General features: G+C 38.0%; 1 protein-coding gene across 2 annotated transcripts in view; it reads left to right on the top strand.

Annotated features, from left to right (window-relative positions):
• The window catches only part of LOC124165609 (protein FAM126B), a 38742-nt gene extending 13493 nt beyond the window's left edge, over nucleotides 1–25249 (top strand). Inside the window, exons 7-12 of one of the 2 annotated variants that reach the window (XM_046543071.1) lie at nucleotides 5038–5168; nucleotides 7769–7891; nucleotides 15853–16023; nucleotides 16538–16674; nucleotides 20707–21027; nucleotides 24638–25249. In XM_046543071.1, the coding sequence (XP_046399027.1) occupies nucleotides 5038–5168; nucleotides 7769–7891; nucleotides 15853–16023; nucleotides 16538–16674; nucleotides 20707–21027; nucleotides 24638–24673 (919 nt within the window). In that variant the 3' untranslated portion in view covers nucleotides 24674–25249. Of the gene's footprint in view, nucleotides 1–5037; nucleotides 5169–7768; nucleotides 7892–15852; nucleotides 16024–16537; nucleotides 16675–20706; nucleotides 21028–21217 lie in introns of both variants that reach the window. The other variant, XM_046543072.1, reaches the window with a different exon arrangement.

The following is a 25249-nucleotide window of genomic DNA, read 5'->3' as shown; positions in this document are numbered from 1 at the left end:
TGTAATTTTTGACTCTGAAGTGGGTGATTGTATCTGGAATACCTTCATTTGAAGATTTAAAAGTATTTTTTTTGCAAATTAAGCATTGTTTTCTCCATGTAACAATGCATATTTCAATATGAATATTCCACTGCTTTTCTCTTGAGGTCGTCTGCTTCATAAAATGGCTTGGTTGGATAAAACAGGGTACTACTAAGCTGGACAAAACGGGGTAGTACCCCGTTTTATGCAACCGACTTTGAGTTTCAGTTTGAACGATTGACTTGAATTACAACTAGTTTAATACCACACTGAATTATCATAGTTATCATAATTGTTATCACTATTGTTTTAATTAGTAATACATTATATTATTAATGAGCTTGGACAAGGCTTGGTTGTGCCATAGATGCCGATATGGCTCCTTATAAAAGGAAGACAGAAAGACAGTGGAAACGAGACTCCAGGGCGGGCTCGCAAAGTTACACTCCTGGGGCAGGGCCTGTAAGCGCGAGCTTTTCTCCTCTGCACCCAGAGAGGGAAGGACGGATAGGAACAAGGTAGGAGGCGCCACCGCGAAAGACAAGAATTCTGAGGGTTCAAGACGAACCCTGCTAAGGGTACAACGCACCGGGGCCCGGAACCAAGCCCGAGGCTTATACGCCAGGACACCCGGGGAGGGGCTGGAGAGGAAGGAAAAAGGGAAAGAGGCGCCGTCGCGATCGGAGCCCGCCGACGCCTCCAGGGAAAGGAAAGGAATGGAAGGGAGGGGAATAGGGATAAAAAAAACTCCAGCGCTATAGAAGCGAAGGAGGCCCTACCTAGCAATACCAAGCATACCGCGAAAGACAGTCATGGCTACAAGAAAGCATGAAAAATGCCGTAGCATAGGTTCTGGACGGCGAAATGGGTTATTTAAAAGCTTCATAATCGTTCGCCGTCCCGCAGACTACTCTCGAGGCCAGGGTTAAATAAAGCCCGAACTGGGCTCTGGTTTCTGCAGAGAGAGGTGTCCTAGTGACTGCAGAGACCTGTATGAGTGCTTCAGGGATTTATATGCCCACAATGTCTGTGTTCCCCCATCAGAGAGCTAAACCGGAACTGCTTGATAATGCTTCACCAGGGTCAACGGCAGAATATCTCCCTAGTGGATGGATGCAGAAGGATATATTCCTGAAATGGTTTGTGCATTTCATTGAATTTTCCAAACCAACAAAAGAAAAGCCAGTGCTTCTGCTTTTGGATGGACATGCAACACACACCAAAAGCATTAGGTTAATTGACATGGCTAGAGAAAATTACGTCCATCTATTATGCTTTCCACCACATTGCACACATCGAATGCAACCCTTAGATGTCGCATTCATGGCACCATTAAATAATTATTACCCTCAAGAGGCAAGGAAGTGGCTTCAGTCTCATCCTGGGCGTGTGATCACAATCAGTCAAGTTGCAGGGCTGTATGGAACAGCATTCATGAAAGCTGTCGGTAAGTCTCCAAAGCCTCATTTAGAGGGTAGGAAGAAGAAGACAAAGAAAACTGCTGAAGAACACTAGTCATCGGCATAACAGCAAGAGGAAGAAAATAGAAACACCTCTTGCATTCACAACAATGAACTTAATTCGAAGTCCAAATTGGAAGAAGCGTGGATAAAATGCTTTAATCGCAATGAATGGGCTCCTGAAGAGTGCGCTGGTATTGACGATGTATATGATAAACTAAATAAATGTGGATTTTGTGACTAGGGTATATATTGATCGCTTGAAAAACAATTATTTAGACATACTATGCCTACAAATATATCGTAAAACCTACCGTATAAGCTCGTGTAAGAGGCGCACCTTTTTTCCCAGATATTGCAGCCGAAAATGGGGGTGCGCCTCTTACACAAACTTCTTATCTTCCCCCCCCTCCCCTTCACCGGTTGCAAGTTCAAGGGGAACTGAGTGGCCTTGGTTTTCAGCGTGAGTCAGTCATCTGAAACCCTGGGTCAAAATCAAGCGGCAGGCATGGGAGTTTCTCCCTTAGTGACGTATTTTTAAAATGCTCCTGTTTGAATTTTTTGCAAGCATCGCGCCGTCACGTCGGTACCCCAGAGGTGAACATTGAAAAGATCGCGCGGGGTGACTCGCTCCGGAGCGCGCGCTAAATTTATTGCCGCGAGTGGGCATCCCGCGGCATTTATACTGCATATAGTAATATTGGTGTCAAAACCTGCGGTTGAAAAAATTCGAACGAGTGTGCTCACTGTTGGACTTAATGGTGGATAGAAGAAATCGGAAATGCTTATAAGTGAAGAGCGCTGAAGGAGAGGTCGAGGGGAAGAGGGCTCCCTCCCCTCCGTATTTAAAGCTACGAGCGAAGGAGAAAGGGAAGAACACGTCCGATCTTGCATGTGACGTCGTTGCCTTTAAAGCGAAGGGGCGAAGGCGCAGCAATGTGATATACGCAGTTTACGTTGCCTGAGTTTCCAGGCCGTCTCGTCTTGTTTGAATGCGCTTATGCTACGCTTGTTTCTTCCGAATTGTGCTGTTTGGACTATGTTGAATATTAATAGCCTTGTTTTAGCTATAAATCTTTGTGTCAATCAATTAGAGCTCAAAAAACTTAAATGCTGTAAGATATACGTCGCGTTAGGTATAATTCTTTTTAGAACCTCGTGCGTGTCCTACAATTGCTGAAAGATATCGAGATATCTTCGAGCTCAGAAGGTGACTCACGTAGCATTTGACCTTCAGAAACTCGGGGAATTGAACCTGGTAGACCGAAAAAGGTCAGTTGGTGGAATGGGGTAGGGATGAAACACGTTTCCATTGTTCCCATGTAACTTGATATTTTCCTGTGGAGTCTCGGAAAGGATAAAAACGGCAGAGGCATTAGCTGATGGAGAGCCGAGTGTAGTTCCGTTAGGCCCCTTGCACACACACCGATTTTGGACGGCCGGTAAAATATTGGCCGATATTTTACCGGCGAAGCGATGCTTGCACACACGCCGGATTTTTACCGGTCAAACGATACGTTGCTAAGTTTTTGAGCCGGCGCCGGCGATCCACAGTGACAATAGCCGGCAGCTAAACGGCATTTTATCGGTGCCGGCGTGTGGTCGGTACGTGTGCAAGCTCCAATGCTCTCCCATTGTTCACCATTGGAATGTGGACGGCCGATATTTTACCGGCCGTCCAAAATCGGTGTGTGTGCAAGGGGCCTTAAATCTACGACGTGGTTATTATCCTACGGCGCTGAGGTTGCCCCGATTGTTGTTCAATCTCTTGGGAAAGCTCATGCCATTTGCCTGTCGTGTTTTGCCTTAAAATTTTCCACGGCTGCAATTCTATTGCAATACTCCTGCGAGAGCTTTTAAACAAAATTGTTCGTGAGTAGGACAAGCAACGTAGAGCGATGTCGTATGCAAAGAGAGGATCGGAACTCTTTCTACTCCCTCTTATGCCGCCGCAGTTTCCTTTTTCAAATAGTACTGAAAGAGGACATTTCGATAACTGTCGAAATTCCAGGCATACGTCTGCAACACCGCACGATAGGACAAAAAAAGTCGCAAAATTTTTTTTCTTTATAGCTTCGATCCTCAAAATAGGGGTGCGCCTCTTACACGTGTGCGCCTCTTACACAAGCTTATACGGTATTACCCCGTTTTATCAGACCGGTCTGATAAAATGGGGTACTTGACATATAACAAGAAAATATTAATTAGCTTTGTTTCAGCTGATTAAAATTTTATTTCATTGTCGTCAACTTCTAGCAGAAATATTAAGCATTTTTTCAACAAAAATTACGAGAGAATCATTGCCTAGTTTATGAGATATGGCAATTAATTTGTTAAGTACCCCGTTTTGTCCAACTTTCCCCTATCGACATTTAGGTCACCACATACAATTATAACCTTACCAAACTTATAGAGAGTAACTAAAATTTGCTCTAGCTGTTGGCAGAAAATCACAAAATCACCATTTGGGGATCTATATAAACACACAACAATCACATGGTATTCTTTCACATGTATGGCACTTGCCTCACAATGCACTTCCCTGCATAACCCACTGATGTTGATTACTTTAACAGATAAATGCTGGGCAGCATAGATTGATGTACCACCGTGCTTTGCTTTAATTCTAGAGAAGGATGTTGCCAGCCTGTAACCCTTGATATTGGAGATATCAAATTCCTCAGTTTTGAGCCAGTGCTCTGTTATACATAGAAAGTCATATGGGCACTCATTGACTGAAACTTCTAGGGCACTAAGTTTATTGCGTAGGCATTGAATGTTTAAACACAGGATTGAGGACAGACCACTGTGCACCCTTACACTGTCAATACTGTTATTATGGTTAGAATTATCAGACAACTGGTAGGAAATGATAGAGTCCTTTTGATCTCGAATAACTACTTCTGTTTCATAAGGTGACACCGGCGCAGAACTTAACTAATACATACTCTCCCTGGCCTATCTGGCATTTTCAGACAATTATGTACTCTGATTCTGTCTCTAGGGGCAGCATCTGTGCCTGTCTTCACCTCTACACTTGGTGATATCCACGTTTACATGATTATGCACCTGAATTAACAGTTTCTGGAACCAGAATAGTACAGCGAATACAAGTGTCACGAATGATTAAAATTGTGGAATTTGTCATATGAGTACTAGTATTTTAGCAATAGATATATGTCAATCAGTTTGCTTATATGTCATTATATTTCATTTGTCTATTTTAAAGTGAAATTTGAGAGTTAATGGAAGAGAATTTTAATAATCAATTTATTGTAGTGGTGGAAGTAAAAAAATATTGGGTAGGCATTGCATTGCTGTTTTGTACAATTTCCATAACTGTTTCTTCATCAGCCCTTTGGCAATCCTTAATGATAATAAAATTATCCTATTAAAATTCCATATTAGCATTAAAATTATCCATATTCAGCTCATTTTATGGTGGTTTTTGTAATAGTTGAGAGATTCATTTGGCCCCCTCTCTAGTTGTCATATGATATCTTAATGAATTTTTCATTGTATTGATGGTGCTCATAGTTATTGATTGTCTTCACAGGTTTAATGGGCAGTCACATGTTGCAATGCAGGCACTGGAAGATATCCACCAAAGGGGATGCTATGAGCTTTATGCTGATGTCATTCTTGTAACAAGTGCAATACGCAATTCTCTGAAGGTGAATCCATCCGGTAGGTTTTCTTTTGTGAAAATGTAAAGCACTTTTGAGGTATTCATCTACAAGCACAATGACTTATCATCGTAGTGCTGAAAGTTAAATTAATTGTCTTTGATATAAAAGCAGATAAAAATAATTTAAGTGATCAGGCTATAATAATCACAAATTATTTTGGTACTATTTAAAATGTACGATTTTAAAGATTTTAAATTTAATGATATAGTCACATTTTAATTTTGAACTTTGGGTTCCTTTAATATGGCTCTGATATTCGATAGCTGCAATGTTATGTGCCCGTCAAGATTAGAAGATAAGCCTAGTTTTAGTGCCTTTAGATCTGCCTTTGATAGCCCTTTATTTATTTGATGATGTTTTTGGTTTACCGATTTGTAGAGGTCTGTGAAATTTGCGAGACGCGATATCGCGAAATAACACGAAATCTGTAAATAAAAATGAAATTTCGTGTTTTTTTTTGCGATTTTTGGTGAATTTGCAAAAAAATCACATGTAATGAGTCATAATCTATTAAAGCCTAAGCCTTCATTGTTTAACACTGCCGACGTTCATTTGCTCTGTCTTATTACAATTCCGAGGACAATTGGCTTGTTAAGTCTCGCGCATTACGCATCCACGTAATATCACGCACTGTAATGATTTCTCCGCCAGAATTAGCTGTTAAATTTATCACAACCTCTGTCTTTGATTCTCAAATATCAATCCTGAAATATTTAGGATGAGGCACTTTCTCAACTGAAGAATGAGATATTATGATTTAAAAAGTGCTGAAAGAAATTTAACGCGGCCGCAGAAGAGCGGAAATACAAGCTCACATGCCTGGCACGAGTCAATGCCGAGCAGTAATTCGGGTGACTCATCGCGACGTATTAGACAGCATTATTGGATAACTTGGCGCAGGAAAACCTTGAGTGTGGGTCTAATGTAACAATTCTGTTGACTGAAACACGGCTGCTGGCTGGGAACGGGCCACTGTTCACAGCACGGTCCACAGCATGGCAAGAGAGTCGTATCGTCTGAAAGCGGCCTGAATTTCACGGGGTCGTGACGTGAATGGTGGATGGCGAAAAGTCGTTTCATCAGAAAGCGGCCGTAATGTAGCACTTCCTGTATTTCATGCCGTAGATGGCGCACCGCCGGGCCGGATTGAAATGGGCGCCGTGGTGACCACGGCGGCTGTCTCCGGCACCATGCCGTCAACGGCACGATTCGATTCGTTTAAAGATATCCATAGACACATATGGTTATTTGAAGGCAGGAAGCGCTGGCAGTTGGGGGAAGGAAGGAACAGAAAGGATAGGGGGAGAGGGTGTTCTCCTTATTAGCGGATGGATCGTTGAATATTCGCCTCTCCATTGAGCTACAGTGCATAAAAAAATCATTTTCACTTTGACCAAATCTAATATCTAATTCTTCAGGTGAGAAAGCGTCTCATTCTAAATGTTTCAGGATTGATGAATGGGAAATAATTTTTCAAGTTTCTTTGAATCCGATTATTTTTAGTCATGTGTGCTTCTTTCACTGCCTTTCCCAACCAATTGGCAACAGCTGTAATCAAAACTAAGCGATTTTGTTGTATCTAGCTGCTGTCTACTTTACCTCAACATCTGGGTGAGGGGTATCAAAAGGGAACCCACGACATAAAACATTTTGGCCAATTTGCAAGTTATACAGTACTATGGTTATACAGTAGCTACCCAGCACTCAGTTTGAGAACACCATTGTGAGTGGTTGTGTTTTGTGATCGGACTGTTTTTTTTAATCGTGGTTCCATCTTTAAATATCGAACAAAGGAAAGGAAAGGAATTTTAAAATGTCAAAAGATACCGCTCATACCAGGGCAAGTGAATTCAGCTCAGAAGGATTTATTGTGAAAGACTTTTACTGACTGTATTACTGTGCAAAGTTTACGACAAAAGATTTGAATTTGAAAGATGTGACACCTTGCTAAAGCACATCAGTAGCGATACGCATAAACATACGAAAGAAAGGGGACCCGCAAAACGACTGCTATCAGTTGAACATAGTCAAAGAAAGTGAAGGAGGAGCTTGTTGTTGCTACTACTGAAGCATTTTTAAAGGCTTTATTTAGTGTAGATTAACTTGACAATCCTAAAATTCTGGAATGGCTCTCGAAGTATACACATATAAGGTCGTGGGGATTTGCCGTTTGCCAATCGTATTCGCCAAGACTAGCATCATAATAACAGCGCCAAGATTTTGTATACCACCGAAATCACATGGTTTTAAAACTAATTTTAGGAAAAAATAAAACCACTTTCACAGACCTCTACCAATTCGATATGAATTCTGCATGAACTTATTTGCAATCATACTATAATGTTATTTTAATACCTTAGTTAATCATTCCATGCCAGAACATTGGCATTGCTATTTCAAGTAAGGCGAAGGTTGAATTAACAAGTTCTTTTTCTTGTGGAAAGAAATTCTCTCTACTTAGCGAAACCTCTCTTTAGTAGTAGATTTAAAAAAAATACATTGCTGTGAAAATATTGTGTAAGCTGTATCTAATGATAAGAAATGCATTTAAAGGTTTTGTTTCATGTTTATGATTAATTTTTTCTTCATTATCATCAGGTCAACCCAGTGATGGGCCAATGGGAATCAGTGTTGCTATATCTCCTGCTACCCCAGTATCTGTGGCTACTGTTTCCAAGTCGATGATTACTAATGCATCATTTCGAACGAAAAAACTTCCAGGTAATTATTTGAACCCATCCGTACCTGTCTCTAGTATTATTAATGGGGATACCCTGTTATAATGCACTTGTTACCATTTCAAGGGTATTTATCATTATTCTAATAGGGTGATGTGTTGAGAAAACTTTTCCAGCCACATTAATATACCGTATAAGCGTGTGTAACAGGCGCACACGTGTAAGAGGCGAACCCCTATTTTGAGCATTGGAGCTATGAAGAAAAAATTTTGCGGCATTTTCTTTTAATACTATCGCGCGGTGTTGCAGACGTAGGCCTGGAATTTCGACAGTTATCGAACTTTCCTCTTTCGATTAATATTGAAAGAGGAAATTTTGATAACTGCAGTGGTAATAGTGGCATAAGAGGGAGTAGAAAGAGTTCCGATCCTCTCTTCGCATACGCCGTTGCTCTACGATGCTTGTCCTATTCACGAAGAATTTTGTTTAAATGCTCTCGTAGGAGTATTGCAATAGAATTGCAGCCATGGAAATTTTTAAGGCAAAACACGACAGGCACATAGCATGAACCTTCCCAAGAGCTTGGACAACAATCTCAGCGCCGGGTCAATCTCAGCGCCGTGGGATAATAACCACGTCGTAGATTTAACGAAACCACACTCGGCCCTCCATCAGCCAATGCCTCTGCCGTTTTTTTCCTTTCCAAGACCCCACAGGAAAATAGGAAAACATCATGTTACATGGGAACAATGGAAACGTGTTTCATCCCTACCCCGTCTTACCAACTGACCTTGATCGATCTCCCAGTTTATGGAGGCCAAATGCTAGGTGAATCATCTACTGAGCCCGAAGATATCTCGATAGCTTTCAATAATTGTATGACACGCATGAGGTTCAAAAAAAGAAAGAGATCTAACGCGACGCATATCTGACAGAATTTAAGTTTTTTAAGCTCTAATTGTTTGACACAAAGATTTATAGTTACAACAAGGCTACAAATATTCAAAATAGTCCAAACAGGACAATTTCGGAGGAAACAAGCATAGCATAAGCGCATTCAAACAAGACGAGACGGACTGGAAACTTTAGGCAACGTAAACTGCGTATATCACATTGCTGCACCTTCGCCCCTTCGCTTTGAAGGCAACGACGTCACATGCAAAATCGGACGTGTTCTTTCTGTGCTCCTTCGCTCAAAGCCTCATAGCTTGAAATACGGAGGGGAGGGAGCGCGCTCCCTCCCCTCCGTATTTCGTTGCTTGGTTCGAAGACGGAGGGATCACGCTCCTTCCCCTGGACCTCTCCTTCCGCGCTCTTCACTTATAAGCATTTCTGATTTCTTCCATCCACAATTTAGTCTAACAATGAACACACTCGTTCGAATTTTTTAAAGCGCATGTTTTGACACCAATATAATTTTCAGTTGCAATAATCCTCATATTAGTGTCTGAAGATGATTTTTGGAAAATCAGGTCCTCAGCGTAATGGAAATCACTCGGCAAGACAGACTATTGACCTGGTATGTCATCCAAAAATATGCGTTTCTCTACGTTTGATAACCGATTACTATATGCAGTATAAATGCCGCGGGATGGCCACTCGTGGCAGTAAATTTAGTGCGCCCTCCGGAGCGAAAAACCCCTGCACGATCTTTTCCATGTTCACCTCTGGGGTACCGACGTGACGGCGCGATGCTTACAAGAAAAGCAAACAGGAGTATTTTAAAAATACGTCACTAAGGGAGAAACTCCCCTGCCTGCCGCTTGTTTTTTACCTAGGATTACAGATGACTGACTCACACTGAAAACCAAGGCCACTCAGTTCCCCTTAGACTTGCGACAGGTGAAGGGGAGGGGGGAAGATAAGAAGTTTGAGTAAGAGGCGCACCCTCATTTTCGGCTGCAATTTCTGGGAAAAAAGGTGCGCCTCTTACACGTGCTTATACGGTAGTCCAATATCTAATAAATGCACTCTTGTTGACATTGTAGGCAATCATGTATTTGTTTCGTTCTTGATTTGTTGATCGAAATATCACTAAAATACCCAAATTTTTATGTGCTGACAGTAACATGTACTCTTTTCATTCCAACTGAGATAAACATTTTGTAATGCAATCTCTAAAATTCAAATTTAGTCCTATGCAATGAATTCTTGTGCTTCCAATTTGACCCAATTAGGTTTATTACATTCTGTCTAGAACATGTATCCAAACTTGAGTCTGTATGATTTAGATGCTGACTGTTGTGCTGATATCATCCTTTAGTTTTATCAATAGTTTGTGTTTAATTATAACTAAATCTTTCGAGAGGTATTGACCACAATTCTCCTTTAATGACCTTTCTTCCAATGAAACAAGTAAAATTAAAGGAATATCCATCCAATATAGAATATTTATTTTAAGCATTACATAGTTCTAGCTTCTGTATTTCCTTTTGGATGTAAAAATTGTTTTTCCAGATGATCCTAACTATTATCGAAGGAATAGATTGAAAATCTGCTGTCATCATCTTAACGGTTGTAAATTTTGCCATTGTGTTAGAAAGCCAAGAAGATTTTCATGCCTGAGGAAAGTTTCAAGTGATAGCCTATTTTCTTTATACGAATCAGAGAAATATTTTTTCTATTTATAGAGGAATAGTTTACTGACATGAAAATTTTGGTGTGCCATATTGTCTAATTTTTCACTGAATATTTTTATTCTTGCTTACTCATTATCCCTTTTGCATAATTTTTCCTTACTTATTGCAAGTAATTATATTGAATTGCAGCAAAATGAATAAAGTATATTTTAAATATCCATTGGAGTTACAGTAAGGATAATAAAATCAATAAATTCTTTTCATTTTGTCTTGCTCAATTGCCTTTTTAAAATTTGTAAATAAAACATTTGGAGAAAATACAGCCTTAATTTTTGCTTTCATAAGTTTTATTTTGATAACACTACTGCAGATCATAGCACATTTGTATCTGTAAAAGTAACTACACTGTAGGATAATGATTTTTTGTCAATAGAAATAAAAAGAATAAAAAAACAATAAGATAATTTTGTAGAATTGTGGGGTAAGAGTAGTCATTTCAGTCAGCAATATTATGGGCTCATTATATAATGAGTAGAGATGGTCGGATTGGATACTTAGGATCTAAATTTGCTGAAGGCATCGGATCTGGATCCAAATTTTTAAATTTATGATTCAGGGAATGCAACATCCTATGAGAGTGGAAAGAGTTCCGATTCTCCCTTTGAATGCACCGTTGCAGTGCGATGCTGTCGAACTCATGAGCCATTTTATTTAATAGCTCTCGTAGGGGTCATGCAACAGAATTTCAGCAGCGGAAATTTGAATTGAATATTGAATAGAAAATTTTCTCACGAGTCCCAAGTATATAAGCCAAAACTCTCCTAGTACTCCACAAACGTCAATAAATGCTGATTAAAAATGATCGAATATCGCTTAAAGTCACATGACCTGAAATGCCTTCTGACGTCATCGCACGGTACACCATTCACTTCGCTAAGAGACTCGAGTGCTAGACCCTTGAATGCACTTAGAACAGAAACCCACTGCAGAAACGAGACGAAATTTTAGATTTTGCGTTGACATGCAGCGAATTTTATGGGCATCACAGCAGCAAATACTTAGTGTACCTTACCAAAAGCCACATATTTCTCGTGTACTCCTTATTTTTCCCCGTGGTTAAATCATAATCAATATTTATTCTCATGAATAGCCACCTTCCTTTATATATATAATCCTTTAATCGGTGGACTATTAGGTACATTTCTAGGGTTATTTACTAGGTGAAATAAGTGATACATCTTAAATTTGGTGGGCATCCGAGAAATACAGGCGATTTGATAAAACCCTACGGTAACCCTGATTCAAGAGTATATGTACTTACATTGAGAAATATGCCGTTGATAATGTAAATAAAGTATTTAACTCCATTCCATAGGTCATCAACCACTTTCTTCTCTTATTTTTGTCTTATAGGGCACAAGCAAAAACCTTTTCCGGCGAGAAAATAAAGGCACTTGAGTGTCAGGGCACTAAATATGATGTATATATATATATATATGGTTTTCACACGTTTGTCTATTGAATATCCATGCTGCAATACACTTATTCCACTAACCTTTTGATGTGGGTGTCCAACGTAGATCACAATCTGCAACCAACTTATTTTCATTTAATCTTTCCAAATCTCCCCAAACAATCAACAAACAAATCTCCCCAAACAATCGCCTTGGCAACACAAAATATTCACAGTCTGCATTTTGTCGTTAAAACAGCAATTATTTTCGCCAAATTTGCATTTGAGCCCTCATAGATTGATTTTCTATCCACTTTCTCAGTCTGTCATCAGTGGATGCCATGCCGTGACGTCATGCTCCAATGACGTCGTGTTTTCAAGCAGCCAATGTAGATCAATTTTTAAAGACTCATAACTCAGCTAAAAAGCGTTATTCATGCACGAAATTTTTGGCGAGTACATTTGAGGTAGAGGCCTTCTTATTCCAGTACTTTAAAAAATTGTGCATGTTCCCCATTGAAAATGCATTTGGATCCGAAAATATCTCAAGATCCGACTCCGAAAATCAAGGATCCAATCGGGATCCAGGTCTGAAAAAAAATCCTGGATCCGTCCGTCTCTAATTATTGTTACTATTATTATTATGAATGCATTCCTTTGAGAAGAAAGTGAGAAAGTGTTACATTATGCACACATTGATTCAATCCGAGGATTGGTTTAGATTTGTGAGGGTAGTATTCATTCCAGACTTTGCCACTGGCAAGTGAAAAACACACATTCACCCTTGGGAGACTAGTTACTTTCCCTGGGACACCTCGTATTTCGAGGATTTAATTTTGGGTGTATGAAGACTTCAACCGGTGTTAGAACCTATGGATGCTATGGTGGATTAAACTGTAATTCCTAAGCCTGAGCTTGCTTTACTGTTGCAGTGTGACAAATACAAGGGATAAGGTAGAAGGATTTCATTAGTTTGATATTATCACATATTTTAAGCAATGGTCTGCTGCTACTAAAACCAATATGAAATCATATGAAATACTATTGCAGTTATCACTTCTTCAACTATGGATTTGAGGGAAAAAACTCCTGACAAATTAAGAAACTGTAAATAATGAAAAAATGATGGTCCTTAAACAGACCAAAGCCTAATAATAAAACGTGGATAGTTTATTTGTAGCATATTGAATGAATGCTTTAGTTTTTAACATATTTATCCTAGAGAATTTCCTAGTTCACTTTTTTCTCTGAGAAGTAAATTTTAATCATATTATATTGAAGTAAAAGTTGTCTGGAAAACTGTCATATTTCACTGTTGATCAATTCAATTAGAAACTCCTAATGCAGTTCCATGTTCCACAAGCTTCATAGGTAGGTTTCACACGGAAGAAGAACATGATTCTAATTTAATTTTGGGGAGCACGTTTGATCACATGTGGATTGCATACCTAATTTATTGGAGTATAATTATTGTATAGTAATTAATTGATTTTAGCTTTTCATTTTGGTGCAGTGCATTATACCTTGTTTATTTTTATCCCTACTCTGCAGTGTAAAGACGCTGACAGAATATCAGATTTTGTCCACCAAATGGGACAAACTTTGTTTTTTCTTACTTTCTAACCTATGCCTTTCATTAAAAAATACCATCAGGGACATATTCATTCACTTACCATCCTTGGAAATTCACAAAATGCTATGTTTACATCTCTTCTCATTTGATGGTATCGAGTCACCAACTTTGTATCAAAATTTTTACTTCAGATGAATAGAACAGTAGTTTTTTTATATGCAGTGCCAGTTCTAGACATTTGCCAATTGTAAGTGAACAACATTGTGCCCCCCAGTCAAAAATAACCTGAGAGGTAATAGGATTAGTACTGCAAATTGGACTGAGTACTCAGGTGCTCCCCTTTTCATGGGTATCCTTACACTTGTGCTTGCTAGCTTTGAAATTTTACATAATGCTATGCTTAAATCTATCCCAACTTGATAGCATTGAATCACCAGCTGAATATCAGAATTTTTTCATGTGGTGGATCAAACTCTGTCATTGCATACTTTCTAATTTCTGTCTTCAACCAAAAAATCTGTCAGAAGCATGTATACTCTTGTTTTTGTTAGCCTTGGATTTCTGCTAAGCACCATTCATTTTAAAATACAGTTACAGTGGAAGCCCGGTTTTACGAGTGCTCATAATCCCTCGGAAATCACTCGCAAAACCGAGCGCTTGTTGTATCCAAAGGAGTTGAATAAACCCACCCAAATCGTTCGTATTTACAGTTTTTCTTTTGTTTCCACGGTATTTAACGAAGTTAAACTGGTAGAAAGTCATTATCAGGCACAATATAATTGAGTATCAACATATTTAAAGAAGGAAACGGGGGATTTTCATTATTATAAAATAATAATTCCCCCAGTTTCGGTGATTTTATTTCCGTTCATGTATTTTTTGATCGCTGAAGAAAGCTGTAAAAACAGCATAACTAGTCGGAATCAATATGTTTGGTATGGGGTGGAAGTTTTTGGATAATTTTGCGAATACATCATGCCGACAATATCAGTTCTGTCAAGTCTTCGAATATTTAACCAGTACATCAGTCAGTTGAGAAAATCAGCCGAAAGATTCACTGAAATATGGTGTGATTCGGCGATCGAAGATATTATTTGCAAAGACATTTTTTCCCCATTGGAAATGGAGTCAGCTTTTGTCTTTAACACCACACCGTTTATGGGCAGTCCTGCAGACCTTTGTTGACAAAACCACTTGAATAGAGCAGATTCCATTCGTGGATGTTCCCCTTGCCGCAAATATTTTTGGCTGCTATATAGGTGTTCCTAGTTTGTTCACTACTGCATGAATTGTATCTTAATGTCCAAATATTTATGTTTCCCCGATATGATGCACTCGCGCTAACCACCTAACACTACTATACCCCTGAGACTGAGTACAATCCGCCCCTCCACACACATCCCAACTCTCCCTTGCCGTATGATTGGGCGTATGCAGTTGACGAGATGGTAGAAGTGGTAGAAAATCGCTCTCTTCTGCTGAATGCTGAGGCCCCATCAGCCCTCTGCCTTGGATTGTGCTCAAAAGATTGGGGGCATCGGGTTCACCCCTCTACACAGTCTGGCCGCAGATACTTGTTCGGGGTAGGGGGTAAGGTCGCCAGGTAAGAAAGGGAAGGGCCCACATTACATGTAAACAAAATGCTTCTGTGAAGAAAGGAGCCGGAAGGGACGACGACCTTGACGGACCCAAAGGAACAATCCCTTATCTTGGTGATTCGAAGAAACGGCTCGTTTCTTAGCCAGCCAAAGAAGATGGGGGAATGAACTCCCTCTCCCACTGTCATCTTTCTCCCATTCCCCTCTCATTGATAGCTGGGCGTGACAAAAGAAGAACGTGAAATGGGAACGCGCGGAGCGTACTCAAGGCTGTAAATCGCTAAAATGCTTGGACATAACTGGCTTTAGGTGTAGTAGATCTGACACACATCTTGTATTTTTAGTTTAATAAACAGATAATACAAAACATAATAGTTAATGCTTGCTCAGCAGTGCATCGCCCTCGAGAAATATCTGTCGTAAAACCGAGCGTACACAGTGGAAGGAACTTTTTGACCTTGCTCAATCGGATTTATTTTACATGTAAAACATAAGCCATTTGGCGGTTGAAAGACTATCACTCGCTAAAATGCGATTCTCGTATAATGCGGTACTCGCAAAACCGGGCTTCTACTGTAGTAGTCCTCTACTTTATTTTCCAACATACACGATCATTTACATTTCTCACATACACGATCATCGAAGTAATAAAAATAATGTTGTCGATTGTGAAGTATTTTCTAAAATGAATGTTAACTACTTGTATGAAGCGAAGCCTGAAGCTATTAGTTCATTACCAAATTCTATGTTTATATGTATGTGTCATTACTTGATGGCCATGCCTTGTGATTAATTTTCCAGATGACATTCCAATCCAGAGCACCAGTGCAGGGCGGGAGGGTGGAGGGGATAGTGGTGGGGGTGGTGGTGTCGGTGGTGAAGGAGGCGAACCCAGGAGCTTGGTGGCCATTGCAGAGGAAGGGGATGAGGGAACCACGGTGGCGAATGCTCCTACATCAAGCACTGCTGGTGGTGAGTATAGCACTAGTAACTACAGTAGATTCCGTTTAATGGGTCCATTGGTTACTTGGGGCAGCCGCTTAAATGGGGAATCTACTGTAGTTCATTTTCAAAATTATGATTGCTACTCGAAACTGATTGCAATTTTGTAAAACCTATTGTAATTAATCCCAGTTACTATTTCTTGGTAATTTACCGTCTTCAACTTTTATTTTAAAATGTATAAAATTGTTCTTTTAAATTACACCCTTAGGATATTTGTTATATCTGGTAATTATCGTATGGCAGCAAATGACTCTTTTTTGACTCATTTTTTTTGTTATAAAGCATACGTATTGCTAAATTAAGGTTTATGATATGTGCAAAAATTCCACGGAGAAAAAAAACATGGCTAGTCCCAGTATACTTAAAGTTTATGGTTTAATTTTTTATTTGATAGAAACCCCCCCAAAAATGGAATTTGTTCTAAGAATTGGGATTTTTTATTTAAAGTGAGCTATTTTTTCCACCCACTGTTTTATTATAGATGGAAATGCAACACCATCCTCCAGTAAGACTTCAGTTGGTTTGAGAGCGAGCTCCCTTCGTGCAGCCCGTGATAAGGCCTTACCCAAGCTTCAAACTGCATTTGGAAGTCGGAAGAAGGGTGATAAGAGGCAAGGGGTATGTCAATGAATACTATTTGTGCGAGGATCTAGTGATCTAATATGTTCTATCAGTGATGTTATTTTTCTGGCTTAATTTTTATCTTATATCCCATATGATCATTAGACATAGTAATACAGTGGCAGCTTGGTTTCATTAGTTGTCATAATCCCGAGAAAATTGCTCACTATATTTCATTATGTATATCTGAAGTTGAAAGTTGAAGCCCCTCAATTCCCACATTCACCTAGACTAACTGCTTTTCTTTTGCCCGAGTGATATTTCACCGAGGGAGAATGTTGTCTTGCATATTAGCAAATACTTGTGTATTGGGGCACAGTGGCGGCTGGTGGTAATTTATCTAGGGTGTGCATTAGAGCAGATATAGGATGATTTAATTATATTATGTTAATACTAATCCATGAGCATCATATTTCGTCGTAATAGAATACATAGCAAGCGAAACATATCACTGGTATATTCTACCCTTAAAATTGCATGAACAGAAATAATATTAGCATGCATTAAAATAATTATTCTAAACACACCTTTACAAGTGACGGTAGGTGAAATTCATTCTCCTTTCTTTACACCCTATGAGGAAGTAGTGCAGAAAACGGCCATACAGATGACTCTGTAGATGGACTAGGATCCTGGGTGCAGGTAGTGCAGGTGGTGACTACAGCACTACACTAGGTACCTCCGAGTCACTCACCAAAAATATGCGCGTGCGCACTCGCATCGTTTTGAGTCTGCTCCCATCACCCATTTGAACTGTACATACCCCCCCGCTTACTTCGTCCCACCAGAGCACCCTCAAGCGATCGCATAGGCCGAAAATGCGCCCGGTGCGATGCCACGGGATCGCACACTTGTAGAGCGGTGAATTCGAAAAGGAGATAGCTGTAGCGTTCGGAGCTTCGTGTTTCTTGCATATGCAGACAGGATTTTTATTCTTCTCGTAGCAAAGGAATTGTTTTCTTCTATAATTCATTCATCTTTGGGTGTGCACTTGCTAACATGCGTATACGCACGTGCCGCCACTGTTAGGGCATAATTTTGTTAATGAAATATTGCTAAGCAATTATTGGCGCTTGTTTCCAAAGCCCACACATCCATGGCTGCATCTCGCGCAATGTGCAGTGGATTATGGATCTGGGATCATGCAGGATTGGAAAGATATGTATATCACTGTGCGACCACGGAATCACAGAAACAGTCGCATGGCCGTAAGTTGCGCAAGAGGCAGCAAAGCAGGATGCTGTTTTCTATTTTTATTCTTTTTCAAAGGGCAAACATCATATGGCATCATTTTTTTGGTATTGCGTATTTAATGTAATGATGTGCATTGTACTATTAGTAGTTGTATTGATTGAAGAATACATAGTTACTTTCTGCTAAGTATCTACTGAAGAGAATGAGGTTTTGAGGGCTGAATTAACATCCAGTAGAAAATTCCATCATTTATAATGAATAAACATCAATGGTTAATGTCAATCGTCAATAATTTCCCTCCTCAAGATAAAATAGATGAGCGTGGAGAAATACGACAAATAGGAGAATTTTTGAGTACCTACTGCATGGAACAATTTTTTTCTGTAATTCCCACTTTGTTTTAGAAAAAGGGCTCCTCTCACTAGAGTTTTGCCAATAATTATTCAAGTAATGCACTTGTTTCATTTAGACCTAAGCTTCTTGAGATACAATTTACAAAGCAATTTCTATCAGTGCTTCGTGTATGCTATGTAACCTTCACCCACGTCCGCATGACCTTCAGAGACGGCATAAGCTAGTGGCAGATAAGTGAGGGGAACACTTTTCCCCTGTAATTTAAAAAAAAAGTTGAAAAGATGCTTATCTTTAAGGTGTTTCTTCAATTTAAGCTTCATATTTCACCAGCTGACCTTCAGAGACGGCATAAGCTAGTGGCAGATAAGTGAGGGGAACACTTTTCCCCTGTAATTTAAAAAAAAAGTTGAAAAGATGCTTATCTTTAAGGTGGTTCTTCAATTTAAGCTTCATATTTCACCAGCTTAACAATGTTTAAAAAATTATAGCTGAATATCAAAAAACCACTTGTCAGTAGATACTATACCTCAGATCATTATCAGTGTGTTATTGCATACCTACCATCAATGTGTGACAGAAAGTTAAGCTCGGAGAGGTTACTACGTGGTACCCTCTGCTCCAGTTCTACTCCCTGCTGATTACATCAATATCAATGGAAAAGATTACCTGTAAAGGCAAAACACTAGCATTCCATTTGCAAAAATTTGTTTTAGAGGCATTAAAAGAGGGAAGTATGGGGGTTTGTTATATGGAGATTACACTGTACGTTAACGTAAAAAAATATCCTGATGAGAGATTTGAGTTGAGAACTGCGTTAAACCAGTCCAACGATTACTGGCCAGTCATGATGATAGTTATTTAATGGGAATTGTAGCTGTTACTGGGTGACCACTCTTCTGAAAAACCTCGGAAGCTAAGGTATTTTACTGTCTAAAAAGTAATGGAATGTGAAAGAAAATGGCAAAAAAGTCTAGAAAAGTTGTTTTTCTGTGTAATTCAATTGACTGTTTTTCCTCCTCCTCCTTTCATTCAATATCATATGTTTGATATTTGAGCACCCCATTGACAAAATGTCATTCAGGAGGTGATCTGTAAGCGTTAAAATACAGTTTATAATTGTGATTTTATTTAGTTTAAGGTTCATAATTCACTATACCAGATAATGTTTTTATTGCTTAGAGAGATGAATATTTGGTATACATGTCATGCAATTGATAGTTGCATGGATAGTTGTTAGGGTTGTGCGAGTAGCACTTTTTGATCTCCAGTCGCGTATCGAGTCGAGTTGAAACAGTTCCACAAGGACAATTTAAATGAATTAACCTCAGGTAATATGCAGGCAATTTAAATAATATACCTGTACATATATGACTACACTGCCAGGAAGAGCCCTGAGTAAAGGCATTAGCATAATTGTAATAAAGATTATATATGTAAATGAATCATGTAATATTTTATCCTTTCAAATTCTCTTGCAGAAAAGCCAATTGTTCTACATGCTCAGGCAGCAGGACTCCATGTTACAGTATTACTGCCTGCAGAAAATTGTCTTTTGCTACACATTTACTTGTGGATAAACAAGTACTTTCTTGCCAAAATTGCAAGATTTAGAACTTTGGGAATTTTTACTAAAAATTATATCAACGATTTTTATGGATCTTGAATCTTCATGGAATTTAAGTGGATGGAGCGAACAAACTATAGGACCTAGATATAGCTTTGTTGAGCAAAATAAGTTCTTAATTTCTCACTTTGTTTAGTCAACCATTGCAACTCTTATTTTGTAAGTTCAAGAAGGAAACTAAACGTAACAAAGGTATAAAGAAAAATTAACGTCGGACCTTCGTAGAACTCACAACAGCTTAAAGATGGCACTAGTTGCGAATTCAAATATGTACCAGGATAAACCAGCGTTGTCCACTAAAACCTTAAAGTTACATATTTTTCTTTCTTTTAGAAATCTTAGCAATTTTAATGCATTCTCTTGCCATTTGAGCCAAGGAAGTAAGGTTGGCTGCTCAAGTATCGCATAAGAAAGTATGAGCGATGCAGCTGTTCACTCCGATTACCTACTCCAAATTTGTCGCCGGGTCTGAAGGCAGTACACAGCAAGATGAAACTCCCAGGCTAAGTTGTATTGACTGGAAAAACGATGTTATTTCATGAGTTTCATGATTGCGCTTCCTAATGGCAGATATCTGAACTTATTGGCCTCTACAGCTCTTTAACCGAAACAACTCGACTCGATATTTGTAATGCTACTCTAAACACTTGAGTCGAGTACCAACAACTCGACTCGAATTATCTAGTACTCGCACATCCTTTTTAGTTGTGAATATGGTCTGGAAAAGTCGGGAGAAATTATCTTGATATTTTAGCTACCACTATGTATTGGATCGATCATAATTTTTTTTTACTTTTGAATCTTTTAAATGACTTATGTATTTTCATTAATTTTGCTTGTCTTTTTTCATTGATCAGTCGGAGAAGCCTTCATCCAGCAGTGCTGAAGAAGCTGTTGCTGAAGACGGTTCAGCCGAACAACCAACAGTGGTTGATAAAATTATATCAGCTCTCTCCCCCATGCCTGTGTCAAATGATGCCATTTCGTCAAACAGTATTGCTGCTCTAAGTTCCACAAACGCCAGTCAAGTAGCTGCTGCTAGTATCTTAACAAATGGTGTGGGTGCAGTTCCAGGTCCAAATGATGGTTTAGGGGAGACGAGTAATACTCATCGGTCTAAGACCAATGGGAGTGGTTATCCTGATGACATTGGTGGAGAGGAATTAGGGGGACTTCAAGTAAGCACTGTCTAAATTTGTTGAATGAATTGCTATTATTGTTTGAATTTTCAAGTTATATATTGTTATGTATGTATAATATGTGTTGTGACTGATTGTCTTTACTAATCATTTAATTTTTATTGTGTATGAAATAATGTCTGTATTGACCGTGAATGTTCTGAGTTCTTTCTTCGTATTACCATGATAGGTTTAAGAAGTTGGATTCTTATTGGTCACTGCTGGTATTGAACATACACATAAGATTATGATAACATTGGTGAGAACTTCTTGTTGCTGTAAGAAATGCATGTAGCTTATTGTTACTGAGGTACCATGCAAACTATGAATCGCCCATAATTGTTTCTGAACTTCCATAACTAGGAATTTCCCCTGAAATTTATAACTTAAATACTGTGAAAGTTAACTGTTTAAATATCCTTCTTAATTAACTAATATGTTAAAGAGCTTGCTTCATTTTACATGTTTACAATTTTAGCATTGTTAAGTTTATGCTTGAGTAAGGTGGTTGAAGGAGTTCATTTTTGTTTCATGTAATTTATTTGTGTGCTTTACTTTAATGTTCTTAAGTCGTTTTAGAAAAATCAAGTGCTAATTATTCAAACAGCTCCTTTCAAAGTATAAAACTGATTATGGGCAAATACAGTATTAAATTTGTATTTGCTGTCTTGATTCTTTTTATTGATCTAAAACTGTATGAATACAGTTGAATCAGGGAGGGTATTACATGACTATCAGTTCCTCACACAATCTCCATACCCCAACCCCTCAGTTCATACTGGCTGGCAGTGGCCATGTTAAATTATTAAATATTGTTACATATTACCAGAAGGTTTTATTTCAGCCAGCTATTCAAATTCCCTCACCTCATGATTCTGTATTGATAAGAAAATGTGAATTGAAATTAATGTGAAATATCAATGCAAAACCTTGAGAATCTCGGAAGAACCATGAAAAAATATGGACAAATAACTTGAAGGTCATTTTGTAAAATTAGTAGACACCATGGTATAAAGTTTATATCCTCTTTTTTCCGAGTATGCATTGCTTGTTTTAGCAATAAGAAGAGAAATTTTATCTTTGAAGAAGTTGATAACTTTTGATGTTAAAAAAAGTTGATTGCCCAGAACTGATGCATTTCATAGCAACCTGAAACACCACCATGATTTAATATGTTCACCTCCACATAAGGAAATACTTGTATTAAATACACCTATTCAAGTGCACTGTGAGAATATATGAAAAAGACTGGCAATGCTACTCTGCTTCAGTACTGCGAATTCTGATATTTAGTGTGAGAAAATAATTGTTACAGGTTGCATCCTTATCTTTATACATTTTCATGTTTGATTACTAATTGAAGCCTTATTTCATTTTATTATTATGAAGTAAAGTGGTGGGAAGTGTTAATTGGCTGAATTTTATTTCCTAAGGCTTCAGTCAAAGTGATATAGGTTTTATTTATAATCCACAGAACTAAGTAAATGCAGGAAGCTTTTTTCAGTTTCAATTTTAGGTATGGTTTCGGACAGTGTTCTATGAACATGAGCTGATGACCTTTTTATATGGCATTATGTTATTTTGTATCACTTTTCCCAAAGAATTAATTTGTAAATGTGAAAAAGATTGGTATTCTCCTGGCAATAAGAAAAAAATCATGGATGCTTCTTGTCTGTCTAATAGGGTAATGGCTGATGGAATTGCAGGTAAAGAAACTGAAGCTAGGTAAATATTTGAAATTAAGTGATTAGATTTGTTATCTATCAGTGTCTGTCATTTGTTTTGATATGATATTATGTATAGAATCCAATGATATTTCTGTGTAAATATATATTCGTGCTTTTGAAATTTCATGAGAAAGTCCCTGGGTAAAGAAATTATCTCATTTAAGAGAAAACCTGTTACTTTAGTGATGTACATATACATATGAATCTTAATTTTCAAAAATATATTTCTATATGTCAATCAAGAAATGTGTATTTTGCACTTGAAGGAACACCAATGTGCGTATAAAAGTGAAATAGGACTTACATTTCCAACATAGATATTTTGGACAATCAGATGAGCAAAATATTTGTAAGGCACTAGTATAGTTTTGGAAGAATGGGCCAAATTACTTAATTTCACAAATAGTTGTGTCAGTCTTATAAGTTTTGAATCTTCCCACCCCTCGTAAAATATTGTTTTGTAATCTAGTTTGAACCAGGTTTAGGGAAATGAAACTGGGTATAACAGGCAAGAATATGTTTCCATCCACTTTCAGTTTGTTTAATGCTATCTTCAACTATTTTCAAATGGTATTTTTTGAACATAGGATCAAGTGTGTACCATTTTCAGATTGTAATGTCCTGCATGTACATCATAGGGCTGATTTTTATTTTTAGCCGATTCAAGTTTATCTTGTCTAGGAGACTGTTAGGTGGAACTAGACTATAGATGTGGGGACTAATTTTAATATAATTGTTTTACAGAGATAAATTTATATAATGAAAGGTATATCAGTATAGAGAGACTCAGAGGAGTCGTTATATGTTCACAATGTTGAAATAGATGGCTCTCCATTTTACTGACCAGACTTGAAAAATTACCCTAAGTAATCTTTGAAAGTTGAACCACTTTTGTGTATGTATGTACATATTTATTGTGGTGTAATGAAGGAATGAGTTTGCGTCTACATTTCTTTACTCAGGTCTGCATGTATAATTCTGTAAAAAATATGACTTTGCATTTTTATAACAGTATCGTTATTTCAGTGTAATGTTAATCAATTTTGTGCAAATTATCAGAAGTTATTGTTAATTATGTGCGCATGTTGTGCAAAGTGTGTGTGCTTGAAACCATTCAAAATGATTGGTATACTGTTGATTTGTTATAATTTTGTATTGAAGCAGTTAGACATGAATCATATTAGTGAACTTGTTCAGAAAGCTCATTTAAAACACTCCTCCAGTGAAACTGTTGGGAATGAACTGATATGGCTCGAGATTTTTTTTTACTTGGCACTCTTCAATTAAACTTAAGTTCTTGAATTAAATCTAAAAAGTTAAGGTGAAATTTATTGCGTTAATTTTTCCTGGTAATGATGAATCATAATGGGTGCTCGTTCAAGTTGTCTTAAAATGCAATTTTTTTTACATTAGAGAGCTAGATGCTGACAAAGCAAGTTGACAACTTATTAAGCCCTATAAGCTGCTCGCCTCAGTTTTGCCGTCATTGGTGCCTTTCATTGTAGTGAAACAGGAGGGCAGCTGGGCATTACAAAATTGTAGTAGTAATGAGCACCATAGAATGTGTGGTGCCTCTGTGGAATACGTGGTGCATATATTGCGCAAGCTTGTGCAAGTCATCTATCAGCAAGCTTGTGCCATTGAGTTTTTCTCATGCCACTGTTCTTACAGAGTAAATTCATAAGAGTATGACTGCATGTGGTATACAAGTGTCTTAAATATAGGTGTGGGAAACTCATTCTGATCAAATGGAGCACCTTGTGTAAATGATATGCAGGATTGGTGTAAAACAAATCATTGAGAAGCTAATTTATCTTGTCATGTTTCAAAACATCGTACATACCTATGTTTTATTGTAACATATGATTTGTTGTTCATTGCAGTGCATGGACAGACATTATCCATTCCAGGAAGCTTAGGGTAAAGTGTAAACCATGTGTAATACCTATTTATGTTTGTAGTATGTACTGGTTACTGACTGTAAGAAATTCATCTTTGATATCTTGTATCATATGTACATATGTATACTTATATATATTTTCCTACTAAAAATGAGTTCATATTTTAATTCAAATGCTACATGAAATCGTAATTCAAGCCAGCCAACAAGTGTTCCTTTTTTTATATTTGGTCTGAAAGTAGATAGACACTTTACTGAGAAAAATGTCAATTCTCCTGCATTATCTCTTATGTCAAGTTTATGAAATTACTGTGGTCGATTGTCATAAGTGTCCAAATCATTCCCCTTCATATCTTGTATCACCTAAAAAATAAATCTCAAGTCAGTGTCATGTGTAATGTACACTTTACTACACCATTTTATCTAGCTGTCTTACATTAGTAATGTATTATTAATTGTTACCAAATTTGTTCAAGTAGACTAGCTATGGACCAAGCCATGCCACAAAGATCTTGATCCCATGGTATTCATAACACAAGGTTTTTGGTCTGTTTTAGGGATGCAGAACTGTGACAATAAATGCAATCATTAATTA

This window comes from Ischnura elegans, chromosome 9, assembly GCF_921293095.1.
Source record: "Ischnura elegans chromosome 9, ioIscEleg1.1, whole genome shotgun sequence".
NCBI classification, from domain to species: Eukaryota; Metazoa; Arthropoda; class Insecta; order Odonata; family Coenagrionidae; genus Ischnura; species Ischnura elegans.
The sequence above is the reverse complement of the archived record's forward strand: the minus strand, read 5'-3'. Positions and strand labels throughout refer to the sequence as shown.